Genomic DNA, 23,806 nt, shown 5'->3' with positions numbered 1-23,806 from the left:
TAGGGATGACTTTTCGGTCAGTATTACGAAAAAATCTGCAATTTTCGGTAGAATGAATGAAAAACCGGTAGTTTCAGGGGGCTCCTCTGTGAATCGGTAGGCATATCAAAAATGTCTGGTCACTCTGGTGACAGTTCGGCGAAACGACGACAACTGCTCGAACAGACCCACTGACAGTGGATGCTCGATTCGAGCTGCACAGTGGAAGAATGGTCAAAAAAGGTTTATTTTCAAATTGCCTTATTGTTTAATTATCAGTTTTTTACTCTCATCAACTGCTCTTTTTGATGAAAATTGTCGTTAGTTTCGTGTAACTTGTGGTGAAAATTGTGTTCTGTGCCTGTTATCACAACCAAATTCCCAAGCATGTTTACTTCTACACCTGGTGCCTCAAAAACAACACTTTCGTAAGTTTGATCCTAATCAGCTCAGAACAATCCCCATTATAAATGCTAAACTAATGATCATTCGTCACATCGTTATTAGCTGTGGAACGGCAATCGCTGCGTTGTTTTTGCTTGCGAAGAAGGAAGAACGATAAGGGCAGCATCTTTTGATAAGAAGCAGTTTGTTTACAAACACACCGCACGATTGTCACTGTTCCCTTTCCCCCACCCAGCCATGGTTTATTGAGGCCGAAACCTTCACACTCACAGGCCTCCGGAGGGAGGGAGGAAAGAAAGCCTGGTCCTAAACGACTCTCGATTCGATCCACTTTAGCAGGTGATAAACCGCATCCACCGAAGGTATTTTATAGTCCGCGCTCGTCACCAGGTCCTTATCTTTCGTCACCCGGAACGACCTTCCCGTGCCCTTGATCATCCGCATCACGTCCTCGTCGGTGGTATCGTCCCCGGCGAACAGCACCTTCCGCTGGCGCCAGTTCGCGTCGAAGCTGGTGCCGAGGATGTACTCCGCCGCCAGTCCCTTGTTCCACTGGATCGGTGGCTTGCCTTCCACGGAGGCGTGCGCTGCATTCGCTCGATAGCCGTACGATTCAATGATCTCCTTGGCACGGGCCGCCATCTCCGGCACGTACTGCTGTTCCGCCTCCCGGAAGTGGAACGTTATCGAAACGCGCTTGTTCTCGACCCACGATCCATGGTGCACAACCTGTGGCAAACGCGGAGAATGAGAGCAGCTTTCAAAACACCGAACCAAAACGAACCAGCACTTTCTTACCTCCCGATTGAGCTGATCGATCATCTTGTCAAAGTTGTCGGCCACATCGCGCGGAATGCCCTGGTTGTGGCGGGTGCCGTTCGGATACAGCACCTCCAGCCCATGGTTCCCCGAGTAGATCACGTTCTCCAGGCCGATCTTCTCCTTTACCCCGTCCACGTCACGTCCCGAAATGACGGCCACAAACGCCTTGCCACTGTTGGCGATGTTGCGCAGACTGTCCCGCATCGCATCGCTCATCTGCGTCAGGTTCGGATGGGACGTCAGCTCGGCCAGCGTTCCATCGTAGTCCAGCAGGAGGGCCAGCGTATCGCCCGCCTGCAGATAGCTGCAAAGAGAACGGTGTGTGAGAGAGAATAACCAGCAACGTAGCCAGCCGGTACACTTACTCGCCAAGATACTGATCGAACTCGGGGTGCGACATTGCGGGAGCGTCTTTGTCGTTCGCCGGCCAGCTTATCAATGGCTCTAAACAGTTAAGGAATATTAGACAGGCGAGCGGTGCCAACATCGTACTTCGAGCCATTCTATTTCTACGTCAACGTGCGCGCGGCGCTGTGCTAGTGTTGGTGGTACCGATGGCGCGCTCGTGGCCGTGGGGTTCTCGCTGCTCGGCATTCACCCGCTCGAATGTGTTGTCTACGGTCGATGGCTATCGCAGGCGCGATCGAGATTGTAACGCCAGAGGGAGGCACCCTTTCCAAACCTTCGGCACTTGTACCGAGAGCTGGCCCCGAACCCTGTGACTGCACGCGACTACTGCCTTGAAGTGATTGTACTTGCCCCGGATCGGTACATCCTCCTCGGTCGATATTCGTTCCAGCTTCCAAGAAGCATCTGAGCGGTACAAGAGATTAATGACGTCAACAATACTGCCAACAGCATACCGATAAGGTTCAACTGCCAAAAGCCGAATTTCACCTATCTGGACATCCCCTGGACCCCTTCGACCCTTCGGAATATTATCACTCGAAGTAACGGCCACAGCCGTGCTCCATCGTGTTCGAATATTGGACAAACGCACTCTATCTACTCTCTGTCTCTCTGCCATGTGCTCGGTGCGTTCAGAGTAAACAGATTAAAAATAGCAATGAACTGCTGCTGGAATTAGTTGAACCGAGTTGCGTGAGCTAAGTGAAAAAAAAACATTCCGTAGGAGTCATACATATCTGTTAGTCCGGTTGGCTGGCTGGCCTTGAAAATATTGCGTGCAGAGTTTATGATCGAAATGGGCGGGTAATGGGAGGTTCGATTATCGTATGGTTTGCGTGATATACAAATAGATTAGATGGTGGGGATGCAGCTGTATTGCTCATCATTATTATGGGCGGAAGGGCATAGAAGAGATGACCTATCGACGTGTGAGTACGGTATTGTTTGTAAAATTGAACTTATTATTAATGGTGATCAAGAGAAACATACACAATTGAACATTCAATGGGTATTAACTAATGCTCATACAATGGGTATCCTGCATTAGTTTTGTTAAATTCCGAATATAACTTTCTACGCTGAAGTCTTCCCGAGATATGTAAAAAACTGTTACCGGGAATGCATCAATTTTAGGACCGCTAATTCTTGGACTGGTATTTCTTTGGGATTAGTGCCAGGAACGGTATGGGTTTGGGATCACTTCCAGAGCCGTTATGGAATCAAGCTTGGTTCCAGGAACGGTATAGAATAAGGATTACCGTTAGGACCAATATGGGGTCGAGATTACTTTCAGGAGATGGGTTTGAAGTCATCTCTAAGGCCGACATTGTTTTAGGATTTCCCTTGGGTCCTATAAGAGTAAGAGATCGGTTGCTGGCTTGGTACGGATGTTGCATCATTTCCAGGACCTATATGAGTTTGGGATATGTTACAACACCGGTATAAGTTTGGATCCTGTTCTACCAGCGAAATGGGTTGAAACCTGTTCCAAGACTGTTATAGGTGTACGATCAGTTTCAGGTTCTGAATGGTATTGGTAAGTATCAATGGTAAGTATCAATAAAGGTTTAGGCATTACTTCCTGAACTATAAGAGGTTTGGAAGTCGTTTATTTCGATGTACTACACTTCGATGTTAAGTGGTGCCTTAAAATAACTTTATGATGCTTTCTAACCAGGTCAAGTAAAATTTGGAAATTCTACACGTACATTAAGCCTTTTAGTGGTGATTGAGTTCTTTACAAAATCGTATTCCATATCCTACGCACTATGATAGGGTGCGGACGCATTCGATATTTGAACTCACGACAGCCATGTTGTTAGGTCGTCCACTTAACTCTTGTACCACGGGAGCAGGCCTTTAGTAAGTGGAGTAGAATCAATTTTGATACGTCAATGATGAACTTGACTTTTGTAATATACATACAGTTTTCAAGACATCATTCCACTTCAAACTTCTCAATTTCGTTGAAATAAGTAAAATTTCTGACCATTCTACATTCTACTAATTATCCATCCTCCTACTCCTGCTTAAACTGAATCATTTCCCATTCCAAACGTGTACAATATAATAATAGTTATTTGTATGACTTTCATCGCAATTTCTATTGACCATTCGAAGTCATTGATTCCTATGAACATTTGAAACGTTTTGTGCTTCACTGGTCGTTCCAGGAAAATCCAGGTCTTGAAAGTCTTGAAGTGGGAAAGTTATGCAATCAATCGATTGTGTGCGACGTTCTGCGTACCTGTCCCAATGGTTTCGCCATGAATGGTCTGCTTTCCCACGACCATTAAAGGGTGCAAGGAGAGAAACAAACAGCTTTCCCCTTTCCTATCATCCCTTCCTACGATGTTTTATGTATCATCAATTCCCTTATCGGAACCGCATGACACAATGCGTACGGTTGCGGATGACAATAAACCGGTTCACAGCAATGATATTAATGGGTCCCGGGCAGTAGTAGTATGGTTTCCTTCCCACCATACCAATCGCCCAGAAAAAGCCAAGCTATTTATGAGATCGGGTTGGGATGTTTTCCACCGTTAAAACATATTTCTTTCTCCACGTTTTCTTGTGAACCTTGCTGCTACTCACCTGTTGTATAGAAACGGAGCCAAACATCATCGAACCCCATCGATCATTCCGTTTCGAGTCGGTGCGATAAGAGCGGGGTGATATTGCGCTGAACTGCCGTGATTTCCGTGACCTTCAAATGCAACCCGAACCTAGCAACACCTAGCGAGAACAATCCAGCAATGTCTATTAAGCGGACTAACTCGTTGCTTTTTTTCCTCCTCCTGTGTATGTGTGTGTATGAGCTGATAATAATAATGAAAACAAGTCATCAAGTGTGGAAAAGCCGGAGGGGAATGTAGCAGTTTTCTCGGGCAGCGTTGAGGTTCATTGCAATCATAAATCATGCTTCACCGGCCGACTGATGTTAAGCGTGGCTGAAGTACCGCCGTGGGTGGAGTGGGTTATTTTTAACCCGCCGGGTGTGCGTGTCTTCGGGTAACATTGTGCACACACCACACACCAGCGAGGATATGCGATCCCACGGTTACGGTTGGATTAATCAAGCTCACCGGGCTGCTCATCGTTGGTAGCCGACGACCAAACCGTTACCGGTTTCGCGGAGATGAATCGCAGTTCCCGCCCGTTGCGGTTGGCAAAGATAACCTCAATAGATAATCGGCGACAACGGCGACGACGACGACGACGACCACGTACCTGTCGCCTGCCATGTCCAACCTTCCCGTTGACATCGCTATCATGCGTAGAGCGCAAAAGGGGCCGACGACACCTGGAAGCTGAGCTGAGATAAATTTACATAAATTGTGCATCGCGAGCGACTAATGGCAAACAGTAAAGCCCTGTGACCCTCTCCGCTGGCTTAACAAGCAAAACGGCTCACGCTTAACACATCCGGACAGCAGGACAAATCGGGCGTGAATTGGAAGCAGAAAAAGTGGCCATCATTCGACCGTTTGGCGGCTGGTGGAAAGATCAAGGACAAACCAATCCTATCGGGAAGAGCGCCAATAATCGGAACCATCCCCATCCATCCAACCTTCAGACGCTTTGTTCTGCCTTGCCTTGATGTGTGCAAATAATTGCTATCTGCTTCTCGGTTTTCATCTGCATCCCGTAACGATGGTGGCACGCAACCGATTAATTAGAAAGTTGATGACTTTCCGATCGGCTGGCTCGGTTGGCTTGGCTGGTGTTTGAGCATCCGATTAGCGACGGCGGTTATAAATATGTTTCGGATGACACAGTGGTAGCTCCACGCTGGTGGATAGTGCCTGGGTTGCCTCGAATTTATCGTGAGCATCATCACGGGCACGTACTAATTATGATTCTATCCTCCAAAAAGCATGAGCTATCGCTTTTTTCCCCAAGCCGTGGTCCATTTTCTTCTTTTATGCTGTCGCGATCCAACGGCGTAGTATATCTTATCGAGCGAATGACAAACACTCAGAAGTCTTTAAAAAGCGATCAGCAAAGAAGGGGGGAGATGAAAGTTTCCCCGAGCAAATATGCACCATCCAGCAGGGAAGGATTCATTTTCCGCGGTTCGATCGGGGGGAAAGCTCAAACTCGTTGTGGAAAACGAGTTGCCCTTCGCTTTCTTACCCGCTTTGCCATTTCCCTTCCACCTCCATGGAATGTCCCGGTTGATGTGAGTAATTTCCGTAAACACGATTACGGTCAATATTTTGCTTTTTTGCGACGCAAGTACTACTCTGCGGCGTTCAGGTATTGCGAAGGTATGATACCCAACAACAATCAACAGCGTTCGGCTGTTATTGTGTGCTTAGAATAATTGGCACACTGTAGCTATAGTTTATCCGCTTCCAAGGTGTACGTGTGTGTGTGTGTAGTACAATTATTTGCCCTGTGACTTCCCCATCTTGTTAGGTGAAAGGTGGTCAGGAGAAAGGGTACGTCTTAGTCGATCAAGCCGTTGAGGTGTGTAATGGAAGCGAAGACTTAGAACGCCATCACACATCATGAGCTGGCAAGGGTGCAGAAGGGCAACAGGTAACGGGCAAACACCTAGCGCCCGAGCACCTTCGTCTGGAAAAAAGATAAACGGGCTTTCCTCCCCATTTTCTCCGCCCATCCGCCACGAGGTATATCCGGATCAAAACACGGAGCGCAAAAGAAAACTTTCGCGGCAAACGATGGTACGGGAGAGCGCTTACAGCGTGCTGTGTTATTGTGTAAGAAAGAGAGAAAAGGAGAGAATGGGCTGCGTTTTTGTGAGCGAATATGGCGGTTGACTGATTCATCTGCGAGGAACACTATGGAGGCGCCTAATGTTTCACGGGGAAAACGACTAAAATACGGTTCCAAATTATCTTTTAATTAAGATTATTTATTGGAAATAAAAAAAAAGAGAAAAAAAAGGTTTGATAACACACAACACCATTCTTTGTTTGTTTGTTTTTTTGCTTTGCTGCGAAATAGAAACGCACGTAGAATCATTATTATTGTTATTGTTATTATTGTTGTTGTTATTGTTATTATTTTTTTTGTATTATTTTTATCATTATTATTATTGTTACAGGGTTTCTTATTATTTATGGTGCGCTCCCACGATTTTTGGCCGTTTCCCAGAATTTTTTGGTTCAATGGTATTGATATTTCAATAAACCGTGGGAAACACTGTATTATTATTATTTTTATTGTTATTATTATTTTTATTGTTTTATTATTATTATTATTATTATTATTATTATTATTATTATTATTATTATTATTATTATTATATTATTATTATATTATTATTATTATTATTATTATTATTATTATTATTATTATTATTATTATTATCATTATTATTATTATTATTACTTTTTATTGTTATTATTATTATTATTATTATTATTATTATTATTATTTTATATTATTATTATTGTTATTTTTATTTTTATTATTATTATTATTATTATTATTATTATTATCATATTTTATTATTAATATATTATTATTATTATTATTATTATTATTATTATTATTATTATCATTATTTTATTATTAATTATTATTATTATTATTATTATTATTATTATTGATAATTCAACGGGTACAGTGACCTAATGTTAGATTTGCAAACAACGTTTACAATAACCGTTATTTCAACAAGATTTACACGTTAAATAAGGACGTTTCAGTACAGCAGCTATTATTACAAGAGATGGTGCAAAAATGTAGATGCAGGAAAACAGAGACCGTAGTTATTGTTAATCTGAACTACTTAAGACTCTTCAATGGAACTACAGCATTAAAAAGCTCTGGTATGAAGAAGTTTCGCTTATAAAGACATCAGACGACTTAAACCATCCATAAGTATGTTGATCAATATCAAAAATTTAAAGAAAAGTGTTAAAAATCATTAAATAATTGGGTTATTGCGTAATTTTAAAGATTGTTCCAACGTAATACACTTGCTTGAAACAGTATAACCCCATAGTGCACCGGAGAAAGATCGTATGCTCTGCTACTCTCTTGCTCTCTCTCTCTCTCTCACGTATACTACATGTTCTCTCCGATATTTTGCACTACGGAACCACCCGAGGTCAGCATTATAAATACTACTGGCACCGGTTGCAACCGCCAGCAGATCGCCAACGCGACTCAAACGCAACGCAGCATCTCAGCAGCCACCTCCCTGTACACATCTCATCTCTGTCTGTCTTTCCGTTTTGCTAGCCTGTTGTTTTTTTTTTTTGCGCAATTACGCACCGCGTGTTGTTGTTTCGTGGGACGGCCCCACGCCGGAAAACTCCAACATTTCCGGGTGGCAAGGCGTGCGGTTGTGTTTTTATTAAGCTAAATCGTTCAGTTTAGACTGTTTTAGTTGTAAAACTGCACATACAGTTTAGTGAAACACGTTGGTTGTGCTGTCCGGTACGGGGTTTCCGCGTCACAAAAAATTGCGTTTTTGTGGGAAACGCATGTAGAAAATTCGTGTGAAAACTCGTCAGACGTTGCCAATAGCGCAGAGTGACGTTAATTAACCTTTAACAAGTGTCAAGTGTTGTGCCTCGTGTCGTGTTCTATCCTCTATTTCGGTGTCCGTGTGTGTGTGTGTCTTGTAGTGTTTCGTCGTCGTCGTCGTCGTCGTACCTCATCATCGGGTGTCTTCCGGTCATCCACATCCCAAAACTCACAACCGGCAAAACAACCGGTTGTGCAAAAAAAGGGGTTAGCTGTGGAGGCTGGCACACCGCTGTATGACTCTGTCTCATCAAGGGCTGTGGATCTCTATCGGCGGCTGCCCTTCATCGTATTGCCGATGTTGGCTGTCGTCGGTCGTTGTAGAAAGGTTGCTGTGTCGAAGATTGCTGTGTGTGTGTGTGTGTGAGTAAAGTGTATGCAAAGTGCGTCTAACGCATAGTGTCTAAAGGGGATAACCGAACTGCACCAACCGTCTACCTCTACGTCCGTGTGCAAGGGGCGCATACAGAGGCAAACAGCAGCAACAATAATCGGACGGCGAAAGTAAATACAATCGTGCAGGAGGAAATGGTACCGTGTTTGTAGTTCTATCGACAATACCTCCCACCAACCCCACACCTCGTGAGATGAAAATAAATCGAATCGGAACGCATCGGCGTGGGCCAGATGTGTCCCGAGCACGGTGTTGAGCGTTTGCTGGAACAAAGGCAACAGGAGATATTGTGTGGATTGAACAGAACAGCAAAGAAAAACAACCAGCAGTACATAGCCGTACTGGAACTGTCTGCTTTTGGTGCGGGCGCGCGTAAGCAAGCACAGCAAAGGCAAGAGATATAGGAAATGAAATGAAACTCTCCTACTCGCCTAGCAAACACAATCGCGCGCTGGTGGTAGGGCGAGAAGCACGAAGTTTACACGCCTGATTGGGATGAAAATTGTTTAGTGATAATTGAAATTTACCTCCACACACACTCTTGTATGTAAAAATAGAATCAGCCAATACGGGGACAACAACTGCAACTCAATAGGTTCCTGTATTTACACAACCGCCCTAACATTGCAAACTCGAATGAAACGTGATCTCAGGAAAAATCGTTAATCACCCATCCGGCCGTGCGTGTGTGGTGCGCATAACTTTGGAGTGAAAATTGATTCCATCCGCCGGGCGGACAGGGCGGAGACAGAGCAAAGAAGACAACAAAAACTCGCCCTCGCCGTAATTAATGTTTCGAACTTTCGCTCTTATCTGTGCTGCTGAGGAAAGATCGTTCGATTTCGCCACAGCAACGGTCCCGGTTCATGATGTGCGATTTTCGGGGGACATTCGGTTGACATCATATCCCGGAGCGGCTAACGAAAGCGCGGCAATTAAGCAAACTGTGCAGTAATCGTAATAGTAAGGGCCAATATCAGCATGAATACTACCTCACCGAAATCGTCGCTGGCCAAGCTGGGGCTGCATCCGAAGGCGAAACCGTTCCGGGTGATGGTGCTGGGCCAGAGCGGCGTCGGGAAGACAGGTTAGTGGCGCGGGAGTTTGGTAGTTAATTTATGGAGCAGCTTTATATCCACTTCGGGCGGGACTAGGGAAGCCACTTGATTTACGTCTCCAGGCGGAAGGAGGGAGTCGATCGATTAGAGCGTTGTTATGACGATGCCCCCTTGGGGTGGCTCCTCGCCCGATTGATCTGAATCGCTTTTTTTGCACAATTAAAGATAATTTATAGATAGTGTGTATTATGCCGTGAACGAAGGCACTTGTTAGGAAGGTAGTTTAGTGGTTTGCCAAAATGGGGGAAGAACAGAGGGGGGATTGGATTAGTATATTGCTCTAAAAATAATCGATCAAGTAAGTAAGTAAAGAGGATCTAGGTCGTAAGAGCCACAATCTTGCAATTTTTCTTTACGTGGACGGTGAATTATTGTGATTTTTATCTTTGGATGGATTTTTGGTGAATTATTGAGATTTCATTTTATTTTATTGAATTTTTGCATGTTTCTTCTTTTTCTTGTTCTTCTTCTTCTTCTTTATTATACCGACCCAAAGTGGTCAATTCGATGGAATATAAATAAAGGCTTGTATGTACTACACATATGTTTTATAATGGTCTAGTATTTGCTTGAGGATGTCGGTCCGACTGGGAATCGATTCTGTCCGGTATTGTAGGAGCCAGTGGTGCTATCGGATGAACCACCGGGCTGCTCCTTTGCACTGGCTTTAATAGGCCTTTTAATTCCTATGGAACCAAGTCAAAGCGCGCATAATAACTTATTAGAGACCGTTTTCCATCACCAGTTCCAGACGAGCTTTATTGGAAAATAATAAAATAATGCACAATAAAAGCACCACACCCGTTAATCGTCCAACTGTCGCGACGCATATAGCCCGCTTTCCATATGGGAGTTTGCGTCCTCCACTCCATTACGGTTGCCCAATAAAAAAGCTCCCATTAATATTTCCTCTGACATGTCATATAAATTAAAGTGCAGTGCTGCGAGCGAGGGGCAGCTAGGAAGTATGTTGGTGATCACATTTTTCCTCCGACTGACTTTTAACACTCCCGCTCCGGCCACATTTGAATGTCTCCCTTGGGACGGGCGGGATGGACGCGTATACGCTTGGGCAGATGTAAAAGTGAAACCCACGCGCGAATGGTGCCGCTATACCGAAAGTGTAACCAAAACCCCCGCGAACGGATGGGTATGTAGTGGTATCACTCTCAACATAAAATAATAAAAAATGCCTTTTTCAAAAACCAGCCTAAAACTCTCACTCGAAGAGCTCCGGAAGGGCTTAAGTGAAGCTTAGACTCGTTGACATAAAATACTCTCAGCTGTCCAAGTGAAGCCGGACGCATCGGATTACTGTGGCAAAGAAGAGCGATGTCTCGAGTTTGAAGCGGGCCGCAAGATTGATGATGGTATTGTAAAGTATAATCCGAACCCACTGCGATGAACCGACTAGACCTAGTCAACCCGGCTTTCCGGAAATTAGGTCATCGTTAAGACGCTCGCGTGAGCCGGAGAGATTGGATGGGAAGGATACCAGCACCAGCACAAAATATCAGTCTTTTGTTCAATTATCAATGCGTGCGGATCAAGTTCGACCGGGCATGAAAGTGCTGGTGCCCGCATCTAGTCAAAAAAGCCCCAAGAAATCGCCCTCCCACCCCAGACGAGGCACCCTAAAGTTCATCCTCCTCGAAGTCGTGGTGACACTTTAAGAAACCGATCTTTGTCGGGGCCGTCGTCATCGTCGATGGAAGGTTTTTTTTCCCCGCCAGTATCCTTTGCTCCAGACACTCACGTCAGTGGCGGGCGTTAAAGAGCAAACACCGCGCCAAGTGGCACCAACCTTCGGCGGCCGTTGGTTGTGTTTTGGATGGGAAAACTCTTTCCCTTCCTTCCAGAAATCCTTCCAACACAATGCAGCAGGATGAAAGAACCTCCAATTATGGAGCGGGGTAGCAGCAAACGGTTTGGGGTCAAATCAAGTGAACCAAGGTTGCCTCCAAGGGGGAAAGGGTTGGTGGCGGCTCTATTTACACCAACCCCTAGCATCGGCAGCAGCAGCAGCAGGTCGGGGAGCCGTGTTTGCCTTTTTGCGAGAGCGCGGCTCCAAGGTTTTGGAAATATTGCGCATTTGCGCCGCGATGTCAAAGCACTGGTGGCGGGGAGACCAGCGGATTGTGCTTTGATGGTTGTTGAGATCGTCGGGGGGCAGAAGGGTGCGAAAATCAAATATCTGCTCTGTCAACAGAAAACCGGGTGCATTGGTTGTGTTTTCTTGGAATTTGGAACAGGACATGTAGCGCCTGTACTACAGCATGCCAGAAACATCAATTGAAATTCAGATTTCGCTCACAGTGCTTGATTCTAACGTTTAGTTCTTTTTGGCAGGAAATTGTTTCTAATTTTACAATAAAATTGATTTCCAAAGTGTTTATTTGATGTTTAAGCAAGGCCTGTTACACACATCACTGCTTCAATTATGAGTGCCACGTGTATCGTGTAGTAAAAGCGTAGCCAGTAACAGCACTCTTTTACTCCAATTATTTTATAAATAAACACAATTTTGCTCTGTTTAGAAGTAACGAGCTGATGCAAAGCAGATGCAGCATTTTGCAGTAAGTGTGCCAGTGTGCAGCCTACACGCGATAGAAATTACACCGGTATTACTTCCGACAGGTCTAGGTCGTACTCCCCTAGTAAGGGCTTGTCTTGCATTTTCGGCGCAACTTAGTTGTAGCTTTGTGTATGTCAACTACCTCCCATTAAATGCCTCCATTCTATACGCTACTTGCCGTCAACCTCAACGTCAACCTTGATATCCGAGCGGATCAATTTCTGGCTTGTGGTAGGCATCACCGGCTAGTAAACGTGCATCCCCTGACGGTGCAGTGCATCTGTAGTAGAAAAAAAAAATGGTGTCAACGCGATGTATGATGCATCGGACGCGCTCTCGAAAGAAGAAGGGGCCACGTGGCCAAGCAGGAGCAACTCGCATCAGGCATCTCGATGACACTGATTGAGAAATTAGAGTCAACCCTCGGCACTAATCACTCACGGAGCGTCTCATCTTCCGCCGGTGCTGAGGTGCTTCTTCCTCATCGATACAGTTCGATCCAGTTTTCGATCCATCGTGTGCGGGGTTTGAAATTTCATCCATCAATGTCATTGGGCCGGTGGATGTGATAGGCTTGCTAGCGAAGACCTTGCCCTGTCCCTTGCTCTGTTTTCAATCACATTTGTACGGCTCGCAGAGACAAGGCTCGTTGACAAGTGTCGTTCAAATTGTTTTTCAAGCGTTTAGTGCTCGTTTGCTCGAACGGTTTTTATGGTTAAAAAGTTGGACAATTTGTGTGCTTTCGAAAATCCTGATCGAAAGCTCGTCTATTTGGTTGCTATCGCTACGTTGCTGTTCGTTCATTCTCCAGACACGAAAAGGCCCGGTCTTAACGCACACTTTTTTGTGGTTTTTGAGGCTGCTGCTTGCGTTCAATCGAACGGGAGAAAGGAAGACATACGAGAAGCTACAACCAGTAGCGGCAGGCTACATGGCTTCCCACACTCACCACTAACGTGGGTGGCGTGAGTTCTACCTCCGTGATTATGATAAATGAATGAAACCGCCCTGTCATCGTCATCGGGAAGCGCTGCCTGGAAGTGTTGACGTGCTAGCAGCAACACCTTCAGCACAAACCCCGGGACGCTGGGAAAAGGATGATTTATCAATCAAAAGGTGTCTTTTTTCGGGAAGAGAAATGATGCTTGGGTGAATATAAATATTTGTGCTACAGGACAACAAAAGGGGGGTCCAAAAATAAAAGGGCGTCTGGCGTGTTGGCGTCTGTCTTTCCCTTGACGTTATCTCATCACTATCACCGCTCAATTTGGGCATGAAATTGTGACCGAAAAAAAGGGGAAATTGAAAGCATGATTTATAGAATTTTGCTCCGAAGCTATTATTAAGGTTTTTGTTGATCGCAACAACCCAGGCAAGATATTGGAAGGTAGAATAAACCGATGGTTTAACGTTGAAAACTCTTCCAAAAGCAATTAAAACACTTGAAGCAGCTAATTACAAATCATTCCATTTCACTCTTGGACACTCTCATCCCTGTCGAGAACTTGCAAACCGTTCAATCGCATACGTCAGCACCAAGAACTCCCAAGACACGGAAGCGATCTGTGTCCCCAAAAGGCACACCGTACCATACTGCTGCTCTTTAATTTCTGTGACGTTTCCTCCGTTGGCAACGGTAACTTGCTTTGCCAGCTCCAGTGCTCAGTACTGGTGGACGCGCCTTGTGACGCCATTTCCCAATCGTCATCTGTCTGTCTAATTGGTTTCGCTCGATCGAGTGGTGGAGGTTTTTTTTTTCATCTCCATTGAATTATCAGACAACTTTGCACCGAGACCGAGACACAACTTTCAAGGCACAAAACGATTCAAAGCGATTACGTTCTACGTGAGCTACTTCGTTCATTTGCTGCCGTAGCGAAATGAATGAAACGTGTGCCCTGTGCGTACGTGCGGCATCGATATATCTCTGTGCGCCAAGAAAGTTTGGCGCAAAAGTTCTGCTTCCTTCCCAGCAAAAAAAAAAGAAAAGAAAAAAACGTGGTAATGGCTAAGGAGGGTGTGTACATATTAATTTCCTGTCGATATGTTCCACTCATTGAGGAGGAGATTTTTGTTATTCGCTCGATTTCAATCACCGTCTCACCGTCACCGTTGACAACCCAGACACGACAGCCAGGAGGCTTATCGCGCAAGAAGGTGCGCCAATCATTGAACGCGATCGACACGTGCTGCATGAATTATGTGATACCTCTTTTCGCGTTAATTGTAAACAAGCGAACACATTACATCAGGGGAAAACACAAACCAGGGAAACCTGGCAGGAGAGCTGTCGGGAGAAATCGATTGCAGAAAATAAATTGAACTCCAGCCAGGTGGCGGAGCCTTCCGGAAGCCATGGGCAGATTGATTTGATGTCTCCCAACTCCTTGCTCTTGCTCCTTGTTGCTGTTGCTGCCCCATGCGTTCCCAGCGGGAAGGGAATAAGAGCGTAAGCCATGCCCTCGATGCCATTGTTATGCTAGCGTCCAGTGCGATGTTTTTTTTTTGCCGCTCCTCAGTTGTGTGATGCGATGTTTTTATTTTGCGCTTTATTATCAATCCCTAGGGATTTGTATATGCGCTGCGCTGCCATGAATTGCTTGCGTAGCAATGGTAGCTACACTGGTGTGTCGGCGTTCGGTATTTATCGCTGGCAAGTCGATCGATTTGTGTAGCAAAAAAGAAAGCAGGAAAACGTAAATTCTAAAGCCACCACCTGTTGATTTGTAGCGCATTTTGCTGTAGCGATTTGCCTGGCCGGGGCTGTTGTGTCGATGTGACGGACTCCCCCCCCCCCCATTTAAAGCGCAAAAGTTTGCTTTCCAGTGCGGAAAATTTGCTCATTAGCTGCTGGCTGACGGTGGTGGCGTGTCGCATTTCGCTTTCCAAGAAACGGAAGCAATTCCTGCAGGCGAAGGAAAAGCAAAATCAAGGACTTTTTGGAAAGTTCATTGTTTTCTATTGCTAGATTAGCTGGCGGCAGGAAGCTGGGCGACATGCGACCCCAGTTTGTGTGGTACACCTGATTCTGGGAAAGTGGCGTGAAGATATTGAGAATTAAATATTTAGCTCCAGACAAAGCCTGCACGTACGGTGTAGTTGGAATTAATTCCATCTGTGTGGGTTGGCTCCCGTCTTTTCGATAGCTCTCTTTGACTTTTGAGGAGGCACAAAAAAGCTCTCACCGTCTGTGCCAATCGTTCATTTTCGCTTCATGAAAAAACGAACACACAAAGAATGTGGAGGGAGAATAATTTTTCCAAACCTTTTCCCGCCCCCAAAAAAAGGGGTTCCAAACAATTGAAATTCCTTTTAGCATTTTTCTTGCTCCATAAACTCTGGGTTTTTTTTTGTAATTTTCTAACCCATTTTTTATTGCTCTTTTCTCCCACAGCAATGGTGGTACGGTTCATAACGAAACGCTTCATCGGCGAGTACGACCCAAACCTGGAGAAGGTGTACACGTTCAACACGCTGATCGACAATGAGTTCGTGCTGTTCGAAATACTGGACGCAGCCGGCCAGCCAAACGTAATAACCTTCTTTTCCGGAAAAGCCTTTTTTTGTTGTTGTTGCTAGGGGCTGCGCTTAACCGACTTTCGTTTTACTCTCTCTCTCCCACTCCAAGCAGGAGGCAGACTGTCTAACGCTCGAGGCCAACATACGGTGGGCGGAAGCGTTCATCCTGATGTACTCGGTCGCGGACAAGTGCAGCTTCGATGAGTGCAACCGGCTAAAGTTCCTGATCAACTACAACAAGCGAAGGCGTCGGCTCGGTTCGTACAACAAGGTAAGGGGTGGAAGTCGAACGGGCTGCCGTTTGATGTTTGGTGGGAAGCAATTTTCAGGTTCAATTTTATCGTACTTTTAGCTACGATTTTTTTTACTTTTTTTGGGTGTGTGTGTGCTATTTTCAAAGTTCAAAATAGCTACCAGTAATAGCGAGTGAGTGAGTGGCAAAAGAGGGTGAGGGTGAGCCCCAAAGGTTCGCGATTGAGTTTGCATTTTTCGCCAGAAATTCCATCCATTCCTTGTTCTTGAGTTTCGACTATGCCCATTGGCTTTCTCCTTTTTTGTTTTGTTTTTTTTTGCGAAGTTCAATTCGGCGACCATTTCAGACTTTTCCTTTCGTGTCCTGTTCCATTTGTTGACCGTGAAATGTTTGCTTTATTTGATTTTGATTGGCAATTTTACTTTCAGTCGAAAAGTTGATGAAATACCTATCGCGACGCGAGGGGAAACGTGTAAAAAACCCCCCTGCGGAACCCCACTGAGAGGCCACTCGAAATCAAAGGTTAAAACATCGGTGAAAATAGCCGCCTTCTGGTAGTAGTACTTGGAAGGTTGGCAGCAACAGTAACCTAAAGTAAAAATACTTTCCAATACATTTGTCGGGTTGGCCCTCCGGTTGGCTTGTGGTGCTGTTCGAATTCTCCTCCCCATAGCAGTACACAGTTGAGGCGGTTACAGTCGTACAAATACGGCACATGGATAGACAGACAGGACAAGGTTCTGTTGTTGTTGTTGGAAGAATGTTCACATGCCATCCCATCCCATCCCATCCAGGACGATCGATGAAGCATTCCAGCAGTCAATTAAATACAAATGCGTGGTGGGTTGTTGTGTTGTCTTTCGCCGGATTCTCCTGAACGATAAGGGATTGCCGTCCAGGATACTGACACCGTATGGGTTTACCAGCGAGAATGCATCGTAATTTGTGGTGGTTGTAGGGATTCTCGATTGCACTGGTGTGTTGCCGCTTGTCCAAAGGAGGGAAACAGGCGAATGACAGGAACGTTATTTGATTTACTGATTCGAAACCAATGTTTGTACCGTTGGTGTTGTGGGGAGTTGTTTTCAATTGTTTAGAAAGTTGCACAAAGGCATCATTGCTGGAATGTGTTCGATGCGCACACAAATATGTTTGGGATTAGTATCAAGGTTGTGGTCAACTGTAGATTGATATCCCGGTTTAGGCACAAAGTAAAAGCTATCCAATGTCTGGAGAAGCACACGCGAAGCATTGAAGTAATCAAACTAATAGGTAATCAAACGTACTTCAAGACGTCTGAGATAACAGCTGGATAGGTCCTGTGGTCGTTTATTGTAAATTGTAAAGCCATCATCTCAAGATATCCTCGCCATTAAGGTCTTGGTTTTGAATCAAATTAATTGAGAACGATTATTTGACATGTTCAGATATTCCTCTCAATTACTTGATTCTTTGTCTCATAAGTTCTCAATAGAGGCTTCTATTGACTGTTGGAAGTAACAAGATCTCGTCCAGGATATCGTTTCGCCCTTATCCAAAATCCAAAATAATGATTTATTTATCCCAAACTGTATAAATCATCTCCTTTCACGCTCTAATAAATCTAATTCATTCCCCGTTTTTCCCCCCTCTTCCCACTTCCAGGACCCCCTGCTAGACGTGCCGGTCATACTAGTCGGCAACAAGATCGACCAGACGGGCGACCGGATGGTCAGCACGGAAGACGGCCAACGCCGGGCGAAAGAGATCGCGTGCGCCTGCTTCCACGAGGTGTCGGTGCGCGAAAGCATCGAGCAGGTGAACGGCGTGTTCCGGGACGCGTGCCGCTTCTGGCGCGTGCTCTCCCGCTACCCGAAGCTAAAGCGCTCCACCAGCGACGTGCACGATCTGCACTCCGAGGTCGAGCTCATCCTCAGCCCGGACAGCGTGCATCCGTTCTGTAACTGTGATCTCAGCCACGAGAAGCGCCAATCCATCGTCATCCTCGGTAGGTGTAGGTTGGGATGTTGTAAAGGTCATGAGTAAGTTTGATAAAGACGCAAAGACGCACACTCACACGCACCCCGCACTCTGAACTTGTGTAGCAGCGGCAGCGGTTTTTGACGTTTAATGAGCGGATTGCCTGCGGTTGCAATGGCGTGGCGTGTGCCGTGCGAGCGGTTTTGATGCTGTGACCCACTTTTCGCGGGCCCCGGCCTGGAGGGTGGATTAGAAATTATACCTTACCGCCTTGGAGTGGTGCGTGATGAGGTTCGTGATGAAAGGGAGGAAAGCTTCCTCGGCGAAGGTTTTCGTGGGAAGAAGCTTTGTTGATGCTAATTTGTGGGTGGGCTGAAGTGTGCCGGAAGGTTTTGTTGCGAACCACACAGACATGCAGACACGCTTTTAAATAGCTCCTTTTTGGGTGCCTTTGGATGCTACAAAAGGATATTGAAATACTGCTTAAAACATTACAAACAACCCAGCAAAAGAATGCGGAACAACTTGTCTTGTCTCGAAATTAGCGCTTGAAGGTTCTTGGAAACTCGTTTAAGTCGTTGCGTGAGAACGTTTCAACGGCACCAAAGCCAAGGAGCATGTTTCTATTTAGTTTTGGGCTGTCACAGACATCACAACGACCCTGAACTCTATGCTTTTCACACGCTTTTCGTCGACAGTGACGGCATTTCCCCGGAATGGTGCAAAAGGGCAACGAAATGTGGGCCGTTTAGTGGAAAACATTAGCACGACAGCGGCAGCATGCCCCATGATATGTATGACGTCGGCCCAACTGTTGGAGGCAAGAAATAACCCAAGAATTCCGTGTGTGTGTGTGTGTGTTTGTGCCGAGAGATTGTGCCGACGCTTTCGACGCTTCGGCGTAACTACGGAACAGTTTGACTAGAAAGGCCCAATGTCACCTTGTTTTTTATCTCTTGCACGTAAGCCGATTTATTATATATGCTCCAGAGGAAAATCAATTTCGGAGTGTTTGTGTCGGTTATTTTTTGTGTGTCCCCAATGGTGTCATATTGTGTGAAGTGATTCACAGTCTCATTTTGATTGGAGAGCTCTTTGAGTGTGATGACGCGATACTCCCACTGTCGTAAAGCGTTTCGTTTTCCTCTTGATTTCTGTGACGTCTCTGACCCAAACACCCCATTCTAACAGCCACTCTTCCTCTTGCAGGCCGCCATCCCTGGACGGAGGAGGAACCGGACGAGACGGACGAGTCCGAGTCGAGCTGCTGCTCGTCGCAAAAATCCGACATCGATGAACCATTCCGGGGGCGAGCGTCTACCGATGGGACGCTACTGTCTCGGCCCCGGCGCTGGCGCTTCGCCCCGCCCGGCTCGCTGATGCCGCACGTTGGACGGGTGGAGCGCCGGATGAGCATCTCGATGCGGGGCAGTAATGCCAGCTATTAAAGGGGGGTGGAAATGACGAACCGCCCTTCCGGAATCATCGAAACACGTGTTGTGCGGCCGACCAGCCTAACCATAAACAGTTGCAACCGAACTATGCTTTACTGATTGTTGAGACAGTTGAACGAAAGAGAGGAAGAACGAGACAGACCACTTATAAACACACACACACACACTAACGCGTGCGCTCGTGTGGTGGACAATATTGTGATTCCGCGTTTATTTTTGTATTAAATCGTTATTAGACAACCGTTTTTTACACACACACAAACACACCACGCCGAACTGAATTTGCCTTCGCGCAGCCGTCACCAAAGACAGGTATTTTAAGTATATTAGCGCAAGGGGGACGCGTTCGTGGGAGGGGAAAATCTAGAGAACAAAAAAGCTAGTCGTAAAGGGAGCGTGACGGGGAGGGAAACTTATTGTATAAACGCCAAAAACCAGTCAACTCGAAACGCACAAAACGCGCAACGAAGCCTGTGTATCGAATGTGTTAATAAAAAAGTATCGGTTATTGCCGGCCTGTCGGATGCTGCCGGGTGCGAGGTGACAGAGCACTGCAGCTTTCGATTTGCATTAAAGATTAACAAAAGTGCCCAAAAAACAAGCGTGATTTTTGCCTAGCAAATGTGCGTCCCGGTGAGAAATTTTGTAATTAATCTAGCTGAATCGCGTTGTCCGCATTGCGCTACTCCTACTCGCCACACAGCTCCAGCTCCTCGGCACGCAGGGCCAGTTTGCGTATGTTTTGTAGACAGCCGGCGGACGCTTCCTGGAGCTCCCGATCCTTGGAGCCGACCGTCTCCAGCAGGAACGGAACAACGCCACTCTAGAAGGCCAGAGAAGAGACAGTTAGTATCCACCCTTGACTCGAACTTGCCCGCTCAAGCTCACCTGGTGCATTGTGATGCAGTTCTGTGGATCCTCGGACAGCTTCTGCAGCGCCATGGCCGTCGTCCGATGCACGCGCGGATTATTGCTAACCATGTAGCCAACGATCGGCGTCACCGTCTTCAACCGTCCCAGCTCCTGCGTGTTGGTCGAGTACGGAGCACAGCTAGCGATGGCCGCCGCAAGATGCTCGCGCAGCAAATCGTCCGTCGTGTACACCAGATCGGCCAACATCCTGATCACCTTATGATCGGACAGGACGGACAGATTCTCCCGATCGCGGGCAATCGTCGCAATCGCTGCGCAGACCGCCGACAGCACGAAGTTATCGCGCGACTTCAGCAACCCAACGACCAGCTCCAGCGCACCGACGAAGCTCCGTACCAGTTCGCCCGAGTCCTGCAAGCAAATCAACACAACCAACCAATCAAACAGGACGAGTATTCTGAGCCAGCACCAGACACCTCTGTTGACCTGTCCGTTAGCTCACCTTCGCATTCTCAATGCAAGGACAGAGGGCCCAGGCCGCGTACGCCTGCACCTTTGGGTTGGAGTTTTTCAGCAGCGACCAGATCAACCGGATCGCGTCGAGCTCCTCCATCAGCGTCATGCTTTCGGGGTCCGAGGCACACTCCTTCAGTGTGCGGGCAATGTTCTCCAGCAGCGGCGCATGCGTCATGTTGAGCAGGTTCACCAGCAGCGGGATCCCTCCACACTGGCGCAGGATCTCTCTGTTGTTCTGGTACTTGACGCACTCCGAAATCGCTCCCACCACGTTCGTCAGCACGTCCTCGTTCTCGTCGTTCAGCAGCTGCACCAGCACCTGTACCGCCTTCAGCTGGTCGAGCTTCTTGACGTTCGCCTCACTCGCCGCACACTTCCAGATGGCACCCGTTGCCGCCGCTAGTAGCTGCTTGTTGTCCCGTACCGTCTTGTCGCGCGCGATTCCTACCAACGGTTCCAGTCCGCCCGATTCGCGCACCATATCGCTTGCCGTCTTTCAAACGATTGGGGGTTTGTATGAACGAATGCGATGTTCTGAAAACCCCTCCCCTCCACTCCAACCCACCTACCTTATCGCTGGCGCACTTGAAGATGGCCGAGCTGCACTGCCGCTTCAGGTCGAGGTTGTCGGACGTCAGGTGGGAGACGATGTCGAAGATCATCCCTTCGGTCGTGATCGCCAGCTGGTAGTTGGCCTGCGAGGCGCACTGCTGTATGGTACCCATAGTCGGAACGACAACATCGATGTGCACGCTCTTCAGGAGGCGTCCCATCAGCGGCACGATGCCGCTCTTGCACATCAGCTCCTTGTTGTGGCGTGACTCCGACAGCGACCAGAGTGCGCGTGCTCCGGCCCGCGCCATGTCGAGCATTTCGCGCTCCTCCTCGGACAGTTGGTCGCGCTGTGAGCGAAGGCAGCTGCCGGGGGGAGGGGAGGGAAGAAAAAAAACGGTTAATTGACCTTAGATTGACCCATCCGGTGTGTGTTACACGCACTTCATGTTTACGTCCAGCAGATCGACCAGCCGCGGAATGCCGTTGCACTTGCGGACGAGCTTCCGGGCCAGACGGACCTTCGCCACGTTCGCGATCGTCTCCGCCGCCATGATCTTCAGGTCGCGCCCCGGTTCCGACAGTATCTGCACCAGCAGCGGAATACCTCCCAGGTCAACAATGGCACGGCGAATGTCCAGGTTGGACGAGATCTCGGACAGGACGGACAACGCTCCCAGTCTGCACTTCATGTCATTGCTTTCGAGCAGATTGACGAGCACCTCCAGCCCGCCGCAGTCCTGGATGGCACGCTGGTTCATCTGCGTCGTCAGGTCGTGGTCCTTCAGACAGCAGAGCGCCACGATGGTGGCCGTCTGGTTGCCGGCCTTCATGTACTTCACCAGCTTCTGGATGTGCCAGTACTCGGACGGCACATCGTTCGTCAGCTTCGGATCCTTCCACCGCTCCTCCTCGTCCGACGAGGACACCTGGTCCGACGAGTCGGACTCGTAGCTTTCCGGTGCCGGTGCCGCCGCCGCAGCCGTCCCCTTGTCCTTGCCTTCCGGCGGCTTCTCCTTCGCCCCGTTCTGGGGTGCTACTGCCGGTGGGCCCCCGTGCTGGGTGGCCCCGTGCGTACCATTCGTCGCGCCATTGCGGGCTTTCGCTTTGCCACCACGGATGGCTTTGCCGCCTACTCCACCGCGGCCGACACTTCGACGCCGTGCTGCTGTCACGTTCATTTTCCGTTCCGAAGCGCCGAGAAGTGGACGCCTTCTTTTACTGGAAATAGATCACTCGCGCAGAGATGGGAGGAATTGAATTAGAATACGTTCGCCGGGACACTTACAAACACACAGGTCAGGATGTGCTGGAATTTGTTCGCCGAATGCCGTAACAAACGCCCGCGACGTTTGCCTTTTTGGGTTGAAGCGTGGAGCAAAATTGTATCGAACAAACAACGCGCCTGTGGCTCGTTGCTAGGCAGCGAGACTGTGTGGACTGCGATGTTGGCGTTGTTGTGTGTAGGTGCCATCGTTGTTCGCAACTGTTGCTATTTGTTTTCGGTCACCGGTCACTGTTGGCAAGGGGGTGAATTAGTTTACAAACAGCGTGGTTTGATTTTTTGAGTGCGAGCACGTGGTCGCGTTGCCCGGGAGTGATGTGAGTAATGCGCAGGACACGCGACCATGTTTTGGCAATGGAAATGAGCGTGCTGGTGTTTACATGCAACAGGTCATTTGGCGGGACAATTTTCCGGGGAAGGTGCTTAAGTAGAGCACACACATGTGGGTGTAAGAAATCGTGGCGAGACCTTGATCCTTTTTAAAACTATCAATCTCCAATAAGTCCTTGTAAATTTAGCACAAATGAAATTATAGTTGAAAATAAAAAAGCTCGTTATGCACAAGGCTTTGTGGTGAATAAACTGACGATTTTTCAATGCAAATTCTTTTAATCGTTCTATTTAATTCATTTTTTCTCAAATTATCACTTGAATTGACCGAACTGAAATTGAACGTCAAAATGTCGCAATCTTCTTGAAATCCATTCCATTGAAATACTTTTTTTTTAAATAGTTCGTTTTTATCAAAATATTTGTGTTTTTTTTTTTAAGATTTAAGATATATAAGATTTTTTTTAATAGCATTTGATTCTTCACAGATCTTGCCCATAGTACGTAAGTCCAACACAGATTAAAAGCTCAATAATGGAGCTTTTGAGCTTTGGATTCCAGGAAGTCCTCACTGGCATGCATTCATTGTATGCAATACAATTCTATACAACAAAGCATACAACTCGGCGAAGCACAACAAGATACAGGCAACCCTCGACTCCTTAACTATACCCGAACTTTAATGTTTTTGTAAAATCATCCTTTGAACTGTGGAGTTCTGCTTTTCATGCTATCCTGGGCTCTAATGGCAAACGCAGCTTCTCCTACAAAGACGGGAATCCATCATTATCAGCGCTTGTAGATGGACTGAAATTGATACTGTTTAACTGAAGTTCAATTTGAGCCTTGAGTGT

General features: G+C 47.0%; 3 protein-coding genes across 6 annotated transcripts; 1 reads left to right on the top strand and 2 right to left on the bottom strand.

The window, feature by feature from the left end:
- The first annotated feature begins 199 nt into the window (after nucleotides 1-199).
- LOC121597579 (ras-related protein Rap-1b) lies at nucleotides 200-19,565 on the top strand. 3 transcript variants are annotated; one of them, XM_041923432.1, is made up of 5 exons: nucleotides 200-407; nucleotides 15,606-15,742; nucleotides 15,840-16,001; nucleotides 17,628-17,970; nucleotides 19,152-19,565. In XM_041923432.1, the coding sequence occupies exons 2-5, from the start codon at nucleotides 15,608-15,610 to the stop codon at nucleotides 19,388-19,390; spliced, it is 879 nt and encodes a 292-aa protein (XP_041779366.1). In that variant the 5' UTR covers nucleotides 200-407; nucleotides 15,606-15,607; the 3' UTR covers nucleotides 19,391-19,565. The 3 variants fall into 3 exon arrangements, with proteins under 3 accessions (XP_041779366.1, XP_041779364.1, XP_041779363.1); XM_041923430.1 differs by lacking the exon at nucleotides 200-407 and adding an exon at nucleotides 7,749-9,605 and having other exon boundaries at nucleotides 15,843-16,001; XM_041923429.1 differs by lacking the exon at nucleotides 200-407 and adding an exon at nucleotides 7,749-9,605.
- LOC121597581 (probable trehalose-phosphate phosphatase J) lies at nucleotides 241-2,173 on the bottom strand. The gene is made up of 4 exons (XM_041923437.1): nucleotides 2,104-2,173; nucleotides 1,572-2,019; nucleotides 1,183-1,510; nucleotides 241-1,113 (listed from the first exon to the last, which is right to left on the bottom strand). The coding sequence occupies exons 2-4, from the start codon at nucleotides 1,706-1,708 to the stop codon at nucleotides 691-693; spliced, it is 888 nt and encodes a 295-aa protein (XP_041779371.1). The 5' UTR covers nucleotides 1,709-2,019; nucleotides 2,104-2,173; the 3' UTR covers nucleotides 241-690.
- An 86-nt stretch (nucleotides 19,566-19,651) lies between the features above and the next one.
- LOC121597578 (armadillo repeat-containing protein gudu) lies at nucleotides 19,652-23,016 on the bottom strand. Of its 2 annotated transcripts, XM_041923428.1 has the most exons (6): nucleotides 22,626-23,016; nucleotides 21,782-22,558; nucleotides 21,355-21,703; nucleotides 20,772-21,278; nucleotides 20,285-20,680; nucleotides 19,652-20,219 (listed from the first exon to the last, which is right to left on the bottom strand). In XM_041923428.1, exons 2-6 carry the CDS (start codon nucleotides 22,516-22,518, stop codon nucleotides 20,085-20,087), a joined length of 2,124 nt encoding a protein of 707 aa, XP_041779362.1. In that variant the 5' UTR covers nucleotides 22,519-22,558; nucleotides 22,626-23,016; the 3' UTR covers nucleotides 19,652-20,084. The 2 variants fall into 2 exon arrangements, with proteins under 2 accessions (XP_041779362.1, XP_041779361.1); XM_041923427.1 differs by having other exon boundaries at nucleotides 21,782-23,016.
- Between the last annotated feature and the right edge of the window lie 790 nt (nucleotides 23,017-23,806).

The sequence above is a fragment of the Anopheles merus genome, chromosome 3R (assembly GCF_017562075.2).
Source record: "Anopheles merus strain MAF chromosome 3R, AmerM5.1, whole genome shotgun sequence".
Classification (NCBI taxonomy): domain Eukaryota; kingdom Metazoa; phylum Arthropoda; class Insecta; order Diptera; family Culicidae; genus Anopheles; species Anopheles merus.
The sequence above is the reverse complement of the archived record's forward strand: the minus strand, read 5'-3'. Positions and strand labels throughout refer to the sequence as shown.